Below are 13,623 nucleotides of genomic sequence, written 5' to 3'. Positions count from 1 at the left end.
GAACAGAGCAGCGGGGTTGCTGACGAACTGTCACCAACTGCCAAGAGACAACGGGAGCCATCCGAATCGGGCCCAATGCAGCGAAGGAAGCGGACGTTCTAGTTGTCAACGGTATTCAACTTCGAGATAAACCAAACGTACTTTTACAGCTACCTAGATCAAGTACAAAGCCGAGCCTCGCAGGCTACACTAATATTGCCTCCCTACCTTGCCAGCAACTCAGGGGCAAAGTCAAAGAACGGCAGGTGAGATAAGTCCGGCACGCCTGAACAGAAATACAGCTAATTCCTTTTTTACGTTCGTGGTATTTAGGATAGTCGTTAAATCTAGCGCTAAGAAATATAAGTTTATTAAGTACAGCCTTGTTACACCAAACTCCCCACGTCCATCATGGATTCATGAGTTATAACACATCTTGCCTCTACGGGAACGCCCCTGGAATCCGCATATGAGGGTCGCTCACATCACGCAAGTCCCGACCCTCAGGCTCAGATTCTTGTTTCTGTGGTGCCTCTGTCTGCGCCTTTTCATCATGGCCCTCGTCGCTCTTGTGACTCAGTAATTCCCGTATAGGGTGTAGGCCGGCCGTCAACGACGTCGTGCCCATCTTGTTTCCGTCGTCCTTGCTTTCCCTGGTGCCAGTGGCCTGTTCCTTCTGTGCCTCTTTCTGCTTCTTTTTGCGCATTTTCTTCATGACCTCGCTCGTGAGGTCCTGTTTCAGAAGCCGTTCGAGGACATCCTTCTTGCGCGTCCGCCGATCTCCGATCGAGATGAGAATGCCGGCCGTGATGTTTGTCGCGATGGAACAACATAGGAGGGCCGTTGTCGTTGCGGTACCCCCTATGTGTCCATATGTGCACGTTCCAAGGGCGATCTGGAGGAGGCTGTGGAGGTCAAGGAGGAGCACGATGGCGATGAGCAAACGAAGAGGAAAGGCGTGATGAGTCTCAGTTTCGTGCGGCTTGTAGAAAGTATGTGATTTAGCGAGCTTGGTCTGGTGGTGTACCAACCGGGCTTGTTCTTTCTCGGAGAGTACAGGGAAGAACTGGTCCTTTTGTTGTTGTTTGTTGGCTTCGAGGTCCTGATTTGGGCTGCCGTCGCCGTCGCCATCGCCGGTCGGCAGGTCGTTGTGATCCCGCAGCTTTGGCAGCAAAAGCTTTTTGCGCTCTTTCCACGTCTTTCGGTCTTCACAAAGTCGCCGAGAGTCAGCATCGGGTGGGAGATGGGGACTAATGGGGGGAAGCTTACGATAATGAGCTACAAACACCATATGGTATGTGTCAATGGCGCGAAACGGGGCTAACCCATCACCGACCACGCCGAACAGGGCAACCAGGGTATAATCAATAACAGTGATGGCGTAGAGCTGCCTGTCTCCCACGTAGATCCACCCGATCAGGAACAGTACCCAGGCAAGGCCAAAGAGTGTAATCAGAGTAGCATAGAGGGTGATAAGGAAGCCGAGCGGCCGTCTGGCGTATTTGCCGAATGCCTTGAGGCGCTGTTTGATCTTGGACCGGCGGGAGTGCAGCATATGGCGGACATAGTCGTTCAGGGCTTTGATGTCTTCCTCGGACCAGCCTTCCAGCGAGGCGTCATTGGGGAGAATGGCGTACTGGGGTTCGCTCAGAACCGAAGATAGGCTTGGGGAACGGGCCGGCGCTGGCGAATGCTCTAATCCTTCTCTTTCTGTGCCTGGCAGATCCTCCCTCGAAGGAGGAAACGCGCCGGGTATTGGTGGTAACTGGGAGAGGTCGTATGTCGGCCTGCGATTGACCCATCTGCCGAGGGACGGCACGAAAAGGGAGTTTTGAATGTTGGTGATAGAGGAGAGGGTCGCCACTTCGGGATCTGGTGACAAGTCGTTTCGTCAGCTTATGGTGGGATTTAGAGAGGAGTAGGCGCAGCGGAGCAAACGTACCAACGACGTCTAGAAAGTCGACGATTCTTGAGTCGTAACAGTCCTTGTCCTGTGCCTGGCGCAACGGTTGCCCTTGAATGGTCCGGCCACGCCGCCTACCGAAGCGATGGCCTTGTTCTTGTGGGTGCGATCCTGGCGGAAGTGCGGCTACGGCCGGCACTGGCACAGCCCCGAGGCTCGATTCACGGTTTGATGAAGCTTCGGCCAAAGGCGGTAACGCTGTCCATGCTGTCCCAGGGGGAAACTGGGGTCGGTTGGGTTCCGAGCTTGACCGACGGCGCCCATCCGGTGATTCTTGCTCGATGATCTGGACGGGGACCAGTCTTGATGGAAGATTCGGGACCCTCAGCCTGCGAAGCCGAATGGCCGATTGCGAACGGTCGATGGGAGTCGGACGAATATCTTGGGCGGCGTAGGGATGCGGGCGTGCCGGTGGCTGCTCCGTTGTCGGCGTACATGGGGGTCCAGTTTCCAGGGCCGGCGCGGATGGCTCCGCTCCTGCGTGTTCTGAATCGAGGGGCCCGAAGTATGCGCAGTCATTATCGGCGGCACCTTGCTGGTTCGTGCCCTCTACGGATGGAAATTTCTCGGTCATGGTTGCGGCCACGCACTCAGCTCGCGCGAAACGAGGTTGCTGCTAGAGGTTGCATCGGACCATCGTGTTTTAGACTTTAAAGCCGTCTCTAGCATGAAATGTAGATCTAATTAGCGAGATTGACGGAAAGCTTGAATTCACCAGAGTTAGAGAACCGGCAGTCCAATAAACGGCATTGCCAAGTCAGGACGATTTGCTCCGCGTCAACATAACGTATGACGTCACATCAATGCGGAACAATCCCCGGACGCGCAAACGTCATCCTTCCGGTCCGTTGGGACAAAACAGTGATTGGCGGACGCGAAGTCGCATTCGGAAACAGGCACCGATATTCACAATCTACGTGTATTCATACACGTGTACGAAAGGCTTCACATTCAGCCGCGAATGGAATGGTGGCTCTTGATGACACTCAGCCACTGACGTCTGTGACGGGAGATGCAGAGGAGTATAGGCACCCTAATCTTTTCCGTGATCTACACCTGGATGCATTCCCTTTCCGGCCTTGTTCAGCGTAACTAGACGACACGGGGTCGGTGTTCTGGGAGGAGGAGGGCACGGTCAAGGGACTGCACGCCAGGTTGAAAACTGAAACGGCGCAAACCGAGGCTTCAGTCCTCGCGGCAGATGACGAACAGGACATGAAGAGACCTCTGGGCGTGCTCTAACAATAATGTATTCCTGCTAATTGTCCACAGTCGGCGCAGATGTCGCCTGGCGTTACTTCAATACTGGCAGGCAATAGGCTGGTTGAAGGACAATTGTTCGTCGCTCTCAGAAGACTAACGTTACATCCGTACATGATGCGACATGCCTTGAGATGAGGCCAGGCAGCGCTGGAAGTCATGGCCCTTGCCAGCCAGTTTCGCGTCAAACATCTGAACCCAGCCTAGAAAGGACCAAGCTATCATGACAAAAAGCTCCTCAACCTTGACATCAAGCTCTCGATCAGTCAAGCCGCGTTGTGTTGAACAAACGATTTCCTGTATCTGTCCCTCCTCGCCCCTGACACTTTTTCTTTTTTCTTTTCTGGAGAGAGGTGCAGGGCAACCAAGCTGAGGGCCCTGTCGCTCTGGAGAGCCCGTCCGAGGACCCCAGCAGGGGAGAGCGACTGTTCCTGCACAACGCCGACGACCACCACAATGGGTACCGTCGGGTTGAGCTCGCGGATCCGCTCCACGAATTCCGCCATCGGCTTCCCACTGTCCACGACCGAGTCCACCAACACCACTGTCCACTGCCCCTCATGTGCTGGATCGCCAGGTCGTCCGGATTATTGACGTGGAGGAACATGGCGCTCGGCAGCACTTGGTTTATTCCCTCGGCCATGGGCTCTCCACCTCGCATCAGTGCCACAATTATCGTCCTGTTCTGATGCCGGGTGCGATGGCCAATTGTGTTGTGACCTTGGAAGTGCGGCATGTTGAACGGTTCGGGTCTAATTACCACAGTACATCATCGTTCGCCTGGAACTCGGTGACCGGAGACCATCCAACACGCTTGTGTGCTTTCCTGAGGCTGGGGCCCACAACCTCGAGTCCAGCGTTTGTATCATAAGCAGATTCGCTGCGTTCCAGGCCGTGGCATAGGAGATGCAATCACGTTTGCCCTGTCGGCGAACAACGGCGTCCAGAAAGCTGCCACCTGTGAACTGGACGAGGAGAAGTGTAGTGGTGTCGAAGCCGCGGCGTCGCGTCGGTCGGCAGCAAGACCTGGCGAGCCCGCAGTCCGCCGTTCTCAATTACATCCAGCACTTTTGTGTCCATGGTCTTGCTCCGACAGTGCTCCTGTCCAACGACAACAATGGCTTAATGCGTTTTGCTGCATCAGGGGGCTGTCTCCAATGGCCCAGACATACAGGCCATGGACATCACGCATTTGTGATGCCAGAGCAGCTTTGACCGCGGCCCTCACGACTTAACCATCCGAGATATGGCTGCCGTCGATCACCCTGACGGTCTCCGACAGGCCAGCTCTCGCCAGTACAGTTCCCCAAAGGCGGCGCAACCCACTGCTTAAAACTATTGCCTTAACATGACGGTGTTGGCTTATAGATTCGAGGGAGGAGAGCATTTCTGGATGCAACCTCGCCGACGACGCAACCTCGTCGCGTATGGTGCTGAACTTGTCTTGACTCGTCTCCCTTCGTACAGAAGCATCGCCTGACGGAAGGCGGTGTATGAGTACGCCAGTGGGCTGTTGAACAAGGCTCATCCTCGGCGAACTCCATCTGCTTGGCCACGGCTGCCCAGAACAGTTCACCCGTGTCTACCGCGGTAAGCGTCCTGTCGGCATCCAAGATCACTGCCGACTGCAACGTTCCTTGGCCGCCGCAAGGGTTGAGAAATGTCATCGAGATGATGCTGGGCGCAGGCAGGGTTGTGTTTCCCAGTGTGGACCTGAAAGTCAAGGAAGCAAGACCGCAATCCTGTCAAGTGCCTTTGTTACGCCAGACACAGACGTAAGAGAATGCCGTTTTCAGAACAGAGGCGTCGTAGCTCCCTCTTCTCGGCTTCCTCCCAGGGGCGCAGGTGCTGGACCGAGGTAAGGTCGCGGACGCGCTGGTCGGCTTCGCGCCACGCCGCCACGGTTTTTGGATCAGGTTGAGGTAGACGATGTGCGTGTATGTGTCCATGTCGCTCCCCGTTTGCACTATTTTTCCAACCTCATCGCCTTCGCGCCAGAACTGAGGAAGTGCGAAAGCGACAAGATTCAGCAGATCAACAGCGTCGCCTTTCCATTGCCATCAGATGCACAGCGGCCCGTCTCCATATTTCATGGAAGCATAACGAGCTGGACTACTACACGGCGAGTGTCGATTGTTTCTTGCTTCAAAAGCCTAAGGATCATCTGGAGTTTCGCAAGTACGTCCGCAACATCATCAACCGGGGAAATGACAGACGACTGAAAGAGATTCGGAATTCACTGGATTGCCTTTTGGAAGAGAGCAGGAGGCGAACTTCTGAAGCAGCGAAGTCTCGCCAACCACCGTTCGATGGTTCTGCAACCATCAGCGGAGAGATGCCAAGATCCTCGTCATCACGCAAACATAGCAGCAGATCTAGCAGCAGACTAGGACTGAGCCGCAGAGCAAATGGGCCACATGGCAACAGGGTGAGACAGAAACACAAGATGTCTATGGAAGACCTTCTGGTTACCTTGGTTGGCAGCAGAGCGTCGTCGACACTGCTAATGAGACTGCATCTCAAGACGGAGATGAGGGACCCACTCCTCCCGATCACCTCTACCTGGGCCAAAGCCAGCCACTTGTGTCGTTTGACTCATCGGCAGAGCCTGCGACAGGCTTCGTCATAAGCTTCACTTCGAGCTTCACGTCAATCGTCAACACCCATGATCACGAGGCCCGTTCCAATCGTCCCAGACCTTCACAGAATTCCTCGATGATTTCCCAACGTTCAGAGCGGCATGACTCGGCAAAGCACCAAATTAGTCGCCACACCGCATCAACTGAAGAGCAGCCCACTGTGGCTGCAGACGAATATTGGCGTGGAGTAAGACTCATGGCGATTGGTATCATTTGAATGAGGATGGGTCTCGGGAGTGGTATAAGAAGTCGAAGGATGGAAGTTATAGGTAGCGTGTGTGGGTTCGTCGATTGGGGAGTTCCGGTTTCTGCGTTTCCTTGCCGGGTTCCTTGCGCTGAGCCGGTATCTTTATGTTTGCAGCGGCACAGTTAGCTGCTTGTTGTGTCGGGACCCGAAGCTACGAAATCCAGTGGTTTTCTGAGCTCCATGGGTTCCAGCGATATACGCGATTCCTCGTTCCTTCATAAGTAAGAGTGCACCTGTTTTCTGCGCTACGCGACGTGGTCATGGTCTTGTTGTGGCACACCCCGTGTTGCGACGATCCCGGCCAGGGGCAGTCTCGTCCCACTCCACTTGACGTCCGTGCCCTTCGAAGTCGCGCTCCCCAGCGGCATCTTACCACAGTACAGCGCAAACATCCGTTGGCGAAAGCGAACTGAAAGAATGTCACTCCAATTTGGGACCGTGCCAGCCTTTCGCCGAACCGGTGAGACGGCGAACTGAGCTGACCCACCCCGTATGCTGCGACAAAAGGGGAATCCTGGTCGATCAGTGCGACAAGGCAGTTAGCAGCCTCTCCAAATTGAGGCGTACGGTCTGAAGAATACGTAGTTACACAACGACGAGTGCATAGAATACAAACAGAGACAGCCGATAACGGATGCAGAGCCTCACCAGCCAAAGCGAATCACGTAGGCTAGAACACCATTATGTGGAATTGTCGTTGGAACGCCGAAAAGTGCCGTTTCGTCATCAGGACAACGGCGAGAACGGTTGCCACGACACAGTCAGAGGGACTCCCTGAAGAAATCCTGAATGCAATCCCACCGTTCATCACTGTGCTCCCAAACTTTTTCACAGCCTGCTCCTAGAACGTGGATCACGAAGTACGTGTCCGTCGCCAGGAGCATCAGCGCAGACCCAACGATCTCGAATACCGTGAAGCAGCCCGGCCTCGAGCTTCCACGGATCGTTTGTCGACTCCTGGCTGAAGATCGTGGTGGAAGCGGCCATGAGGTCGCCTGGAGTTACAGCCTGCGAGTATAGCCAACAGCGTGCGCACAGTGGCGTGCGTGTTTCCTCCGGCTGTCAAAGGCGGATAGACGCGCCGACCGACAACTAGCTCCCGTCGCTCCCGCCGCATCCTGCATGACTCCACCAGGCCACGCGCTCTGGCCGGTGCGTTAGCCCTACTGGCCTTAAGCGTCGTAGCGCTGACAATAGCGTACACAGCTTGAAACCGAGGTGATCGGGAAAACGAAGGAGAAGGAGAAGTCAGACGCGGATGCATTGCCGTACGTCACTACCATCCTCTTGCCTCCCAAATCGTATGTTAGGGCGAGAAGATGGATATTGGGTTCTGAGAGAACCTGGAGATCGCCCGTTTTCTTCGCAAATTTGTAACGTATTGAGTGGACTGGGGGGGCGGGTTCCGGAGGTTCAGGAACGGAGACGAAGTGTTGTGGAACTGTGACCTTGCCGTCTCATCGCGAACTGCGCGTGGTCAGCGGGGTGCCGTAGGGAACCGCTAGCGTATTTGGTAACAGCAGGAATGGTATACAACTCTTCGGCTTGGACAAGCCACGTAGAAACTGTGGGATCATTCTTGAGGATTGCGTTCGCGTCGATGACCAGGGAATGAATCCGCTTGGACGGTGTCGTCGGCACATCTCGGCAGGCCCAGGCATGGTGGGGGCGGGGTCCTGCCTCTCGGTCTGCTCTTGGGCAATAAATTCGCTTGCTGGTTGCTACATGGCTGGAGTGATGGCTTCTTCGGCACAAATTTCGTGGGAGTGCTACGTTCCAGGTGCCGGTGCCGTTCGGCAGCCCTAAATCTGGTTAGAGATCGATTCGCAAGGAGCAATGCACAGCTTTCAAGGGTGTTGGTTTTGAATTTCAAAGAATTCAGGCGGGGCTAACAGGTTGGGTTGAGGCTCCGTTATCTTTCAGTCCACAACAACGGGTTGCTTATTTCTTCACACGGAATACTTTGCCCGAGCTGGTGCTCTTGGCGAGCTGAGACTTCTGCGACTTGAAAGATCCGCAACATTGGCAAGAACATGCCGTTGCGTCGGATCTATTGATGCAACATGGCCATTTTAGGTTTGGCGGCCTTTGGCTCAGCCCCTCGAAGAGGCCCAAAGGCCATGTCCCATCCGGCTATTTCGGTCCTGCAGCGCTCCTCCCACCATGAACTGCATTCTCCATCACAGTCCTCTGGTTCTCGTGCATCATCATGGCACCTCTGTACCGATACAAACCCCTTTCGCATGACGACGAAACCCGGCTCTTGCACCTGGAGCCGGGATCAGGCGACGACGACATCCGGTTCACGCTTCACCCAGTCAGACTAAGCGATAAGCCTTCATACGAGGCCATATCTTACTGCTGGGGTGACGCTGGTGAGAATTGCGAGGTCTACTGCGAGGATGAGCTCCTCCTTGTAACCAGCAGTCTCTACACGGCCCTCAGACGCCTTCGAAGGCGTGATGCTGTCCGAGTTCTTTGGGTCGATGCCACCTGCATCAATCAGCGCGACATTCCGGAAAAGAACAGGCAGGTCCGGCTCATGAGCCGTATCTACTCCCAGCCAAGTGCCGTTCTCATCTGGCTGGGCGACGACACCTCGGGGCTTGACGGACTCGATGAATGCATAAAGGGGGCACTGGAACTCCTCCCGCCCGAGCATTTCGAGTTCGAGAAGATATACCAAATTTCGCGCAAAATCCTCCCTGAAGCTGAGGTTTGTATCACCTTCAAATGAGCCTACAAAGGAGCGAAGCCGGCTTACAAGACGCAGCGACTACGGCGCGAGAAGAAGCCCAACTTCATCGATCACGACTGGCGCCCCATCAACCAGTCTTGTTATGAGGCCCTGGTTTAGCAGGAGATGGATTATACAGGAGGTGGCTCTCGCAGACGACAATGTGCCCAGAACTATTATATGCGGAGATATCGTGCTTTCGTGGAAGCAATTGGCCAGTGTGGCCTACAGGATGGGGAGCTACGGCATCATAACGCTTCTTTCTGGACAATCAACAAGTAAGCTGTACTGTCAACGCCACACCGTGACGATTGAGACATTAACGTCGACGGCGAGCCAGTTAACCTCCACGCCCCGTATATGCTCGCGTTTGTCGCCGACAATTTCAGACCTACCTTAATGCTGAGCGCCGTCTACATGACGTACTTGGCAACGGTATACCGTAAACTGACCCTGGTCGACTGCGTTACCGCGACGCCAGTCTTCCAGTGCACAGATCAGAGAGACCATCTGTACTCGCTGCTCAGTCTGCCCCAGGATACCGGCGGTCTCGAAGCGGACTATTCCCTATCTATCGAGGAGGTATGCATGAGATTCGCCGTTACAGCACTAGTCTCCTGCCAGAACCTGAAGCTCCTGTCTCTCGCCCCGCACACCCACTACCCTCTCGCAGGCCAGAAGCAGGAACGCCTTGCGCTTCCCTCGTGGGTTCCCGACTTGACGAGCCAGGGCCTAGTGAACCCTCTCGTCTCCTATACTATTCACCCGCAGGTGTTCCACGCTGGGGGAGATCAAAAGCCCAGCGTCACCGTATCCGCAGACGGCCGCGTGCTCCATGTCAGGGGACGGATCGTCGACCGGGTTGCGAAACTAGTCAGGCCTCTGAACGAAGTACCGTTCCCGACCGAGGAAGAAGTCGCTCCCAAGAGCGGCTTTCAACCTCGCATGAAGATGTACGTGAGGGACTGGATAGGACGTTGTATTGAGGTAGCTGGTGAAGAACACTGGAAATGGACAAAAAGCAAAGGAGAGCCGGAGCGGACGCCTATTGAGGAGACCTACGAAGAGGCCGAGTTGAGAAGGGGGTCCTTGAACTTCTTGGAGACTCTTCTCTGTGGCATGATAACGCTGCGGGATCCCGTACCAGACGAGGTGCTTCAAGCGGCGCAGGTCTATGTGGCCCACCTCTTTGACTACTTCACGGATGGCTTTGAGATGTCCGAGGGGGTCAGGATGATGTTGTTGACGTACGGCGCCATGATCGAGCACTCGCTCATCTCTAGCGCCGATAGCCGGCGCTTCTGTCGGACTTCGCAAGGCCGGCTTGGTCAGGTGCGGAACGAGGCGAGAGAGGGCGATGTCTTTGTTTGTATCGTCGGCGCTGAGGTGCCGTATCTTTTGCGGGCGAGCACAGAGAAGGAGGGAGTTTATACACTGGTCGGCGACAGCTTCCTCCTGGGCGTCATGCAGGGCGAGGCGTTCTCAGACCAGCGTTACGAGACGGTCGACATCGCGATCGAGTAAAATCGAGTACTCCATTATCTCAGTACCTGACGTCAACGTAGCACGGGAAGGGTGTTGCGAACGGGTCGTGTGCGGTTGTACAAATCAAGTTACCAGGTAACGTTAATCAACAGTCCTGCTCTAGGCTGCAGTCTGTCGATCGGCAACACTGTACTCAACTCATCTTCTATTGTACACACCTTCATTTGAATGAATCTGGAGAGTGGAAAGCAAATGAACATATATAGCACCAATCGATGGTCCGCCACATGTACGCCGTGACCTCGGCAACGTCCTCCGAATCGCTCAGATACCGCGCAAGAGACCTCGCACCCCGGAGCGAGAGGGCGATGGCGACCAGAACCTCGGCCGCTATCGCGATGGCCACGGCGAGGAGCGCGGCCCCTTAACAATGCGGAGAATGGTGCGGAACGCAACGTGGCCGGATTTGAGTGTGTTCGTTCCGATCTCGCGCCGCCATGCACCCCAACGGTAGCTCACAAAGACGAGACTCGCGGCCTCGAGCGCCTGCACGGGCACCATGACCGGGCCCCAGCGGATTGTTTTGAAGTTACCCCAGGCGGTGGCGTAGGTCGAGCCGAGGGCGACAATGGCACCCCGTCCTCGCCTGCCTCTTCGCCGCGAATCTCGTGAGCGGCACGGCCGGCATCGCGACAATCCAGTCCGCTGTGAGTGGAGCTGTGGTTGGAGCTACTATAGCAGTACTCGGGGCCGCAGCAAGCAGTATCGCGGTAACCACTGCCACGGTAGCAACTGGCGCAGCCACCGGCGCGGCAAGGGCGGCGTCGGTAACCATCTTGTCTACTCAAGTCTTAATCATGGGATCGACAGGGCATGCCGCGCCTTGAACAGGGGAGGTACGTGCACATCCTTCAGGCCACCTCTGGTACGCGAAGCTGGAGCTGTGGTGGGAACCGCAGGGCAGCATTCCATTACCATACAGTAGGACTGGATATGAAGCGGCTAGGTGAAATGTGACGAATCTCAACCCTTACTCGCAAGTAGCTCTTGAAAGTATGCGGCGCCCAGGTGAGGTTCGGTAAAGTCAAATTTCTATTCATAACTATGATTGCGGATGGAATGTAGGTGCGAGGTGCGACAGGTACAAGGTGCGGATACATGGAAGGATATGACGAGCCTACTCGATTCTGTAGCTCCGTTGGGGTCACCTACCTCCAGTACACAGTACTTCGTCGAGCTTATGGGACGCGGGACAGGCTTCGAAGATCAGGACATACCTTGGGATATGTAGAGTCATATTGTATAGTTGCCCTTTTGAGTTATCCGCCGAGCGTCAACAATTTGTATTGTATTGTATTGTATTGTATAGTTATCCGTATTGTTGCCTATTATCGTTTCTCCGTCTCGTCTCTCCGTCTCGAGATCTTGTCTCCACTTCTCATCACCCCAATCTCATCACCCATTCTCGTCACCCATTCTCGTCACCCATTCTCGTCACCCCATTCTCGTCACCCCATTCTCGTCACCCCATTCTCGTCACCCCATTCTCGTCAACCTGATTTCGTCGCCTACCCAGGGAACTCTGTGTCCCTGACTGTACGCTACTTTCTGCCCTCGCCCAACCCTGCTCCCCATGTAGGCTGATGCAGTCCCATGCCGGCCGCCTTGGCAGGGCATTTTGACATGTAATCGCCAATCAATCGCAAAGTTTGGCTTATCCCGCAAACCCAGTATTGGACCAGAACGCAATTACACCACTCCGAGTCTTGATCCCCAGGTGGCATGGATTTCCAGGAGCCGACGAAGACAGTCGCAGACAGGGTCGGGGTGCGATGCCCAGTGGATGTTCGTGGCCAGGCCCTGGCGGTGCAAAGAGTCAAGTAACGATAAAAGGATGGCTTGTGTCCAAGTTCCAATTGCAACAGCTCTCTTCTCGAACCTCATTGCCTGCACCGGGCCGCTTCTTGCGACCTTGCTTGTCGCTCCTCGATCTAATGATCAACTTGAGAACTCGTTGTGATCCAACACGCTCTTCCAACACAGGATCATCCTCTTTGGTATTTTCAAGCCGGTGCTCGGTTTGTCTTGCCACATACCGTCATCCTGGCTCCTGTCCGGTAATCTCAACTGTAATGACATCGACCCAGAGGAACTCGGAGCCTTCGGGCGACAACAACAACAACAGCACTCGCTATTGAAGATGTTGAAACGCCCCAAGTTCAGGATGCCATCGGGCTAGAGGCCATTAGAACGGCTCGGGGACAATGTCCAAGGCTGAGTTCATCGTCTACATCTGTATATAATGGCCTACATCTTCCTTTCAGCTCAGTGGGCCGGTTGATCAAGGCCCGCTTCAGAATCCCCCGTCTAGTGTGAGCCCATCGTTTCCTTTGTGTCGAGAACCGGAAAGCCTCTCTGGACCAACTTCAAGGTTCGGCTTCAGTGCCGATGAAACGCTCCTCGCAGCCGAGCTTGCGCAGTGCGGCGTCGTCGACGGTCTTCCCCGTCCTTTTTAACTTTCATTGGAGATTAGGTTCAACACACCAGGATTCCGCGTGTTCTTCTTCAACTCCCAGAGATTAGGGAACAACTTCCTTAGCTTCCGCTTAAGAGCAGCCCAGATGTGCTCAATTGGGTTCAAATTGGGACTATATATAGGCCATCCCTTCCCGGTGAACAAACACCGGGGGCCGCCCGCGCGGGCGGCCGGGCATCGCAAAAATCGAGATGCAGTACCTTTGCGACCTGTTTTCTCGATTCCAAGGGGTTGCAGCTCCGCGCAGCCGTTGCGCGGCCTGTTGGCGGCCGAGGACGTCGATTTCGAGGATCAAAAGTGAGATTTTCGAGCGCCCGAAAATCCCTCACCGCCCCGCCCGACAATCGCGACAACCGACACCAACGACAACAACAAGCTGCAACAAGTTTGCAAGATTAGGGGGATACTGGGTACGAAAACCACCCGACTCTTTCGACGTTCTGAAGAAGAGACAGGGCACCCCCGGCCCTGCCCGGTTCTGGGGGAGCGGAATCAAGAGTCTGGCGGCGCGACCGACCAGTGCGACGAAGCTACGAGGACCGGAGCAAAAGCTGTTGTACGATTCCGATTGCAAGAGTTGTTAATCGACCGAGGAGACGGAGAGTAACGGGTTCGTTAAGGAAGGCACACGGGCGGCCGGCTCTCCTGCAAGGCGCTTTGCCCTCTTGACAAACAGCACACTACAAGAGGAGGAACTACAATGGTGGATCAGGGCTGGTTAGTGGCAGTGCGACCGAGGGAGCTGCGCCGGTGTGGCAGCTCTTTCGACGGCCTGCT

General features: G+C 55.1%; 6 protein-coding genes across 6 annotated transcripts; 3 read left to right on the top strand and 3 right to left on the bottom strand.

Moving 5' to 3' along the window:
* Positions 1 to 306: 306 nt before the first annotated feature.
* N657DRAFT_675489 (uncharacterized protein) lies at positions 307 to 2,634 on the bottom strand. Its single transcript, XM_062795823.1, has 3 exons — positions 1,922 to 2,634; positions 1,249 to 1,851; positions 307 to 1,185 (listed from the first exon to the last, which is right to left on the bottom strand). Exons 1-3 carry the CDS (start codon positions 2,514 to 2,516, stop codon positions 422 to 424), a joined length of 1,962 nt encoding a protein of 653 aa, XP_062642319.1. The 5' UTR covers positions 2,517 to 2,634; the 3' UTR covers positions 307 to 421.
* An 830-nt stretch (positions 2,635 to 3,464) lies between these two features.
* On the bottom strand, positions 3,465 to 5,257 carry N657DRAFT_659553 (uncharacterized protein; the record flags this gene model as incomplete). The annotated part of the gene is made up of 10 exons (XM_062795001.1): positions 3,465 to 3,533; positions 3,568 to 3,759; positions 3,798 to 3,922; positions 4,015 to 4,082; positions 4,119 to 4,323; positions 4,439 to 4,712; positions 4,835 to 4,879; positions 4,916 to 4,944; positions 4,978 to 5,181; positions 5,242 to 5,257. The coding sequence occupies 10 exons, from the start codon at positions 5,255 to 5,257 to the stop codon at positions 3,465 to 3,467; spliced, it is 1,227 nt and encodes a 408-aa protein (XP_062642318.1).
* Positions 5,258 to 6,625: 1,368 nt separating this feature from the next.
* Positions 6,626 to 7,721, bottom strand: N657DRAFT_651180 (uncharacterized protein). The gene has a single exon (XM_062794109.1). The coding sequence runs from the start codon at positions 7,350 to 7,352 to the stop codon at positions 6,972 to 6,974; it is 381 nt and encodes a 126-aa protein (XP_062642317.1). The 5' UTR covers positions 7,353 to 7,721; the 3' UTR covers positions 6,626 to 6,971.
* Positions 7,722 to 8,297: 576 nt separating this feature from the next.
* N657DRAFT_659552 (uncharacterized protein) lies at positions 8,298 to 10,349 on the top strand (the record flags this gene model as incomplete). Its single annotated transcript, XM_062795000.1, has 3 exons — positions 8,298 to 8,804; positions 8,965 to 9,103; positions 9,166 to 10,349. 3 exons carry the CDS (start codon positions 8,298 to 8,300, stop codon positions 10,347 to 10,349), a joined length of 1,830 nt encoding a protein of 609 aa, XP_062642316.1.
* Positions 10,350 to 12,048: 1,699 nt separating this feature from the next.
* Positions 12,049 to 12,773, top strand: N657DRAFT_370747 (uncharacterized protein). The gene has a single exon (XM_062787038.1). It carries the CDS (start codon positions 12,143 to 12,145, stop codon positions 12,506 to 12,508), a length of 366 nt encoding a protein of 121 aa, XP_062642315.1. The 5' UTR covers positions 12,049 to 12,142; the 3' UTR covers positions 12,509 to 12,773.
* Positions 12,774 to 13,486, top strand: N657DRAFT_370748 (uncharacterized protein). Its single transcript, XM_062787039.1, has one exon. The coding sequence runs from the start codon at positions 13,038 to 13,040 to the stop codon at positions 13,428 to 13,430; it is 393 nt and encodes a 130-aa protein (XP_062642314.1). The 5' UTR covers positions 12,774 to 13,037; the 3' UTR covers positions 13,431 to 13,486.
* The last annotated feature ends 137 nt before the right edge of the window (positions 13,487 to 13,623 follow it).

Source organism: Parathielavia appendiculata, assembly GCF_033297405.1.
Source record: "Parathielavia appendiculata strain CBS 731.68 unplaced genomic scaffold N657scaffold_43, whole genome shotgun sequence".
Classification (NCBI taxonomy): domain Eukaryota; kingdom Fungi; phylum Ascomycota; class Sordariomycetes; order Sordariales; family Chaetomiaceae; genus Parathielavia; species Parathielavia appendiculata.
Note: the sequence above shows the minus strand (reverse complement) of the source record. Positions and strands in the feature narration are given on the sequence as shown.